This window comes from Syngnathus acus, chromosome 11 (genome assembly GCF_901709675.1).
Source record: "Syngnathus acus chromosome 11, fSynAcu1.2, whole genome shotgun sequence".
NCBI lineage: Eukaryota > Metazoa > Chordata > Actinopteri > Syngnathiformes > Syngnathidae > Syngnathus > Syngnathus acus.
In genome coordinates this window covers 5,512,936-5,519,137 of record NC_051096.1, presented here as the reverse complement: position 1 = coordinate 5,519,137, position 6,202 = coordinate 5,512,936, and the positions used below count along the sequence as shown (strand labels likewise).

At 44.3% G+C, this 6,202-nt stretch overlaps 1 protein-coding gene across 1 annotated transcript; it reads left to right on the top strand.

The window, feature by feature from the left end:
* The first annotated feature begins 3,886 nt into the window (after positions 1-3,886).
* LOC119130096 (stonustoxin subunit alpha-like) lies at positions 3,887-6,130 on the top strand. Its single transcript, XM_037263620.1, has 3 exons — positions 3,887-3,974; positions 4,041-5,510; positions 5,582-6,130. The coding sequence occupies exons 1-3, from the start codon at positions 3,887-3,889 to the stop codon at positions 6,124-6,126; spliced, it is 2,103 nt and encodes a 700-aa protein (XP_037119515.1). The 3' UTR covers positions 6,127-6,130.
* Positions 6,131-6,202: the final 72 nt, after the last annotated feature.

Sequence of the window (6,202 nt, the reverse complement as noted above, 5' to 3'; positions counted from 1 at the left end):
CTTCACGAAATTGATCGTTGAGAAAACCGCATGCCGGAAAGCTGGACTTTACCATGTGCTCGGACAAGCGACATTGTTCTTTTGTGCATGCATTTATGTGCAAAAATGCATGTCGACATAACCACGGCAATATTTTTATTCGCCGTACGTTGTATTTAGTTTGCAGATTGTAGTTTGTCGAAAAGCACTTTTCTTCTTTTAACTCAGGGAATGGTTTGACCCATCAGATGATTTCGAGCAGCTGAAAACAGGGTGACTTATATGTTGTGAAGTCGGTGTAATTACAACACTAGAGCCCAAGTTAACTGTTTATAACGGTAGAACTGTGCAATCGACTAAAGTTGGAGCATAAATGAATTAAAATGACAGGAAAGTGCTGGGATCATATGGACACTAATTGAATGCTAATGTGAGGCCATTTTTCAGATGAACATAAAGTGACAAGGCATTGTCTGCTATGTCATTCATATGATTTGTGATGACAATCTAATTAACTATTAATACGAATGTATTAGCACCGCACGGTGAGGTCTTCATTCCAACTCACTCCGAGGGGCAAATGATTGCATTCAAAGAAAAAATCGTCAATGCAATTACAATAAAACGCATGCTTCCATTTGAAGTATTTTAAACCTGGTGAAATCCACAGCAAGACCGAAAATCAATTATACAAATCGGAAGCGTTCCAAAACACTGATCACACTGTAATCTTGTGTTGTTTTCCAACTATTGCTGTGGGTCATGTGTTGCAATAAAGTAGAGCGAGTGTCTTGGATCTTCAGGAATAGCGCCTTGGGGAACCTGAAGAGAATCTTTGTTGCTTAGGTCATGATCTTGAGATACAGAAGAGAATGAGAACAGCCACAAGAAAAAAGATGGAGATAAACAGTGACGTCAAATTGAGCTGTTTGACCTCCGTATAAGGACAGCAAGTATGAAAGAAGCCATCCAGGAACAACTGAGAGTCTGTAGTCAGAAATGCCGCCAGAGATATAGAACTAAGGCCTACCACTTCAACACCACAAAGTGAAAATGTTATTTTTTCTAATGGGGCCCTTGGAGTTGTCATGAACTTTTTTTCATCACTGTCACCATTTGTTTTTTATGACAGACAGAAGCAACAAGATTAAATAAATCTCGTCTAATCTCTTCCTGAAATGTACACACCGGTATGAACAAAACCGTGACTGCTCTTTTTGGGGGAGTACTTGTCCATACTTGTTTGAAACGCAGGGCGGATCAGAGAAGCTCCCACAAAGGCATGTATAATTGCACCTCCTCCACACAAGATTAAGATTAAAGATTAAAGTCCCAATGATCGTCACACACACACCTGGGTGTGGTGAAATTTGTCCTCTGCATTTAACCCATCCCCATGTGATTTTAATCCATCCCCTGGGGGAGAGGGGAGCAGTGAGCAGCAGCGGTGCCGCGCTCGGGAATCAGTTGGTGATCTAACCCCCCAATTCCAACCCTTAATGCTGAGTGCCAAGCAGGGAGGCAATGGGTCCCATTTTTATAGTCTTTGGTATGACCCGGCCGGGGTTTGAACCCACAACCTTCCAGTCTCAGGGCGGACACTCTACCACTAGGCCACTGAGCTGGATAACACAAACCTCAACATAAGCTTGTTTTGCACGTCGACATCCTCCTTTTGACTGGAGGAGGGGCGTGGTTACAAAAAAAATCTCCTCACACTGTTAAAATCCCCCGCCAAGCTCACAAGAGCGGAGGTAAACATATTTGAAGAAGGCACGGTTGAGGTCATCATCTGAATATAACTACAGCTGCTGCTGTGTGGGAGTCAAGCAGTTGTTCGGAAGGGCGTGAAAAATATGAAAAAAAAAAAGATAATTCATTTGAATAAACACAGTCCAACTATACCAGTCGTATTTAATGTTACTCATGATGGTGGCTCCGTTTTTCAAAAATTTGAGAATGTGTTTGACCCAAAGGTGAAGCACCATCCCAAATTCATGTCCACTCCTTCACGTTGCCCTTGAGCAGTTGGCATTCTAGTGTCATCAGAATCTGTCAGCTGTTCCAGAGGCGGGCCGGGCCGCAAGCAGCTGGGACTGCAGCAACTCCCTCCCAGCACATATCAGAACCGCATAAAAGCATCCCAATATTAAGGGAAACGATAAAAATAGATGGCTCGTTAGCTCAAAATTGGAATGCAATCAATTTGTTGCAATTGAGATCATGTGAGAGGTCACCGAAAAGGATGAAGTAAAACTTGTGAGCTTCAACTACTGCGCTGCAGCTTGTTGCTACGGTGATATGTTCTCCAATGAGGGCCTTATCGCTACGGTACTTTGGCGCCACCTGGTGGCGGCTTTGACGCATTAATGCATGACGTGAATGTTATTTTCAAGAATTACAAGAACGGCCCAATTTTCTGGCAATGCAGAGCGAGTTTGAATAGTACAGCGCAAAGAAGGTTGAAAATGTAAATGTCTAAATTTGAATAAGATTGTTTGCATGACGCAAATCATTAAAAAATGACCAGGGGGAGGTTGCGATTTTCCATGGGGCTGAATTCAAAGGATGCGGGCAAGCTTTAAAACTGTAAACTCCACTTTTTAACACGTTGTTCCAAACATGTAAATGTTATCTCACGACCAGCGCCCAACCTATTCAACAACTTACCGCGTTTTTCCATGCATAATGCGCTCCCGTGCATAATACGCACCCTAAAAATGGTATGTCGATGCTGGAAAAAAGCCTGTACCCATGTATAATACGCACCCAAATTTTGACTCCTACTTAAATCCGTAAACGTAAAATTATTTCAGAAAAAAGATCATCTTTGGGAACAACCGGATGTTATTCTGCCGGTCAGTATCACTGCGCATGCGGTAGCAAACTCGATAGCGAAGAAATGTTTCGGATTTGTGTAGGGTACATTGTGACAGCAAACGAGCAGGGGATCGAGCAAGCGTCTGATACGAGAGCATTGTGTACGTATGGAGCGTGTTTGAAGTGAACAGCAGAGAAGAAAGGAACAAGGCAAAGTGTTGTGAAATAAAATATTACCTGTAATACGCATTTAGGTCGAGAACTGAACTCTCGCTCTTTATGTAGCTGACGTGTCTTGCGCATCCGTTCTGCGCATCTGTCATGGCGGCCTGCGTATGATATCGGGTTTGCGATGGAGATTAAAAAACAAACAATATTTGACAATAACACACCATCAAGGATTGCACCATCGCATCAAACGATGTGTCGTCAATTATGAATTTTACTGACTAAGTGTGTTGGGCAGGATGGCTGAATGCGATGCGCAATTGACAACAAACAAGAAGAAAGGTGTGATTTCAAGTTTTATTTCGAGGGAGATTTTCTTCAAAAATTGTTGTACCCATGCATAATGCGCACACCAGATTTTAGGACAATAAATTAGTTACATTTTGCGCATTATGCATGGAAAACACGGTACTTTCAAATGTAGTTTTTTATACATTATATTTAACATTTAATAAATATATTTGGGGGGGGAACAACTCAGTTTTGCGAAAACTGACAAATTTTGTTTTTGAACATCAGTAAAAGCAAAAATAAGGTGAAACTTGACTTTAGGCTCAACGTAACGCAAATTTATTTGAAAGTCAAATGACTGCATGTATTTCAAATGTAACAATACCAACATGAAAATACATGCAAAAAAATGTCCCCAAAGATTTTCACTATAAATGTGCTTGCCTTTTCACAGATGATCACGCTGCTTTCTCCGGTTGCAAGTTGAGAAGACTCTCAAACAACTCCGCTGTTCATCCCACCTTTGTCAGGTAAGTGGCGACTCGGCACGATTAGCGTGTTGAGAAATGATTGCTTCAAAGTTCCGTTCTATCTTTTGCCTGTCCAGGTACTCTTCATATCTCTAGGCATGTCGACCACTCTGAAAATGGCCGCTCTGGGTCAGCCCTTCACTTTGGGGATGCTCTACGACGCTCGCAAAGACGAACTCATCCCAGGTAGAACATTTGTCCTTGTTGTTATTCTGGGATACCAAAAGACTTAACTTTGACTGGTTTGTGTAGGTTTCACTCTGTGGGATAAAGTCACTCTGGAGAGCCAGACTTCTGAAAACGCCCAGAAAAGCAGTTCCTTTAAGATCACCGCCTCGGACACCATTGAATCGAGGTCTTCTCTGATGGATATTGAAGCTTCTTTGAGTATGAGTTTCTTGGGGGGGTTGGTTGAAGTTGGAGGCTCTGCCAAATACCTGAGTAACCAGAAGAAATTCAAGAACCAGAGCAGGGTCACTTTCCAGTACAAAGCTAGCACCGTGTTTAAGCAGCTGTCGCTTCCTGCTCTCGGGCCGCTCGACAGCCAACAGAAGCAAGTGATTGAGAGCAGCAAGGCCACCCATTTGGTCACGGGTATCCTCTACGGGGCAAATGCCGTCTTTGTGTTTGATAGTCAGAAGGTGGACGCTAGCAGCGTTCAAGACATCCAGGGTAGCATGCAAGCTGTGATCAAGAAGATTCCCTCGTTTGAAATTTCAGGAAATGCAAGTGTCCAGCTGACCGAAGAAGAGAAAAAGCTGACAAACAAGTTCGGCTGCACATTCTACGGAGACCTCATTCTCGATTCCAACCCGGCCACTTTTGTCCAGGCGGTAGAAGCCTACTGCGAGATTCCAAAACTCATAGCCGATCCGCAGAATAGTGCTCCCCTGAACATCTGGCTGTATCCTCTGAACCAGCTGCACGACAACGCTGCGAAGCTGGTCAAGGACCTCAGCACCGGACTGGCCAGGAAAATCCATGTGGCCATAGAAGATGAAAACCAAATCAAAATGAGATGCAACGACAGTTTGACCAGCATCACGGTCAGACAGATCCCAGTCATCTACAAAAACCTGAGCAGTTTCAAACAACTTGGCACTTTTTACAAAGCGTCCCTCAAACAGAATCTGGCCAAGAACCTCCCCTCCATCCGCGCCGGCACAGCCGACGAGAGCGCTTTGAATACGTTTTTAAACGCTCGAGAGAATTCTCCATTCGCCCGGCAGCACCTGACCAAGTGGTTGGACACCAAGGAACGAGCCATCAACGTGGTCGAGTCCTGCATTAACGTGATGCTGACCGACACCACCGCTCGGGTGGTGCGCAATCAGTCCGAACTGGACCGAGTGGTGCTCACTCCGGGAGTCACCGATGTCATCTGCTATGTTTTCACCGACTTGGACACCAAAGACCTCTTCCTGGAATCCATGGGTAAATACCTGGACACATTCCAGACTGGGAACGTGAGTGACGTATCAGCGTCTTTCCCCCATGATGTCGTCGTCAAAATGAGAGAGAAGGCCCAAGAGTTTGCCAAATTTGCCAAACTTCTCAAGCGTAGCACCAGCGCCAAGTTCCTGATCGTGGCTTTGCCAAATAACAAATACAAGGGAGCGACCATCTATCATTACAAAGATTACAAACGGATCTCCGACAACTTCTCGCAGCCATCCATGCCACCGGTGGGGAGCATCACAGACAGAAAGGATGTCATCTGGTGTAAGTTCCTATCTTTCTTCTGCCGCGCCGTTCACATTTCCAAAGTCCATTTATTTCTCTTCATCCCTCAGATACGACTGACCTCACGCTGGACCAGAATACCGTCAGCAACAATCTCAGTCTGACAGATGGAAACAAGAAAGCCACGTTTGGCATCACCCAGCACTATGCGAAAAACAGCTCCAGGTTTCAAGATTTCGATCATGTTCTATGCAATGAGCAGCTAAGCGGTCGTCATTATTGGGAGGTGGAGTGGAGGGGTCACGTTTGTTTGGCCGTCGCGTATACGTCAACGCCAAAGACCTCCGACGAAGTTGGCTATTACAAACAGGAGTTCACAGATTTCAAATCTTCCTGGGGAATAAGCGCGGGGGATTCCTACTTGATAGAAATGCAAAAAAGCTACAGGTTGCTTGATATAAACTGGAGCCTTTACGGTCTGTCTATTAACAAGCTTGGAGTGTTTCTGGATTATCCCGGCGGTACTTTGTCCTTCTATAGTATCGCCGGAGAAAAGCTGAAACACCTCCGTACTATCTCACACCAGTTTGATCAACCGCTCTACGCCGGTTTTGGGATTAGGGATAAACAGAATTATATTCACTTGACGTTGTAGCACGGCAAAACGATCACCTTTGCGATAATGTTTGATCCGCTTTCTCTCAATATTTCTGGTAAAAAAAAAATTTAGA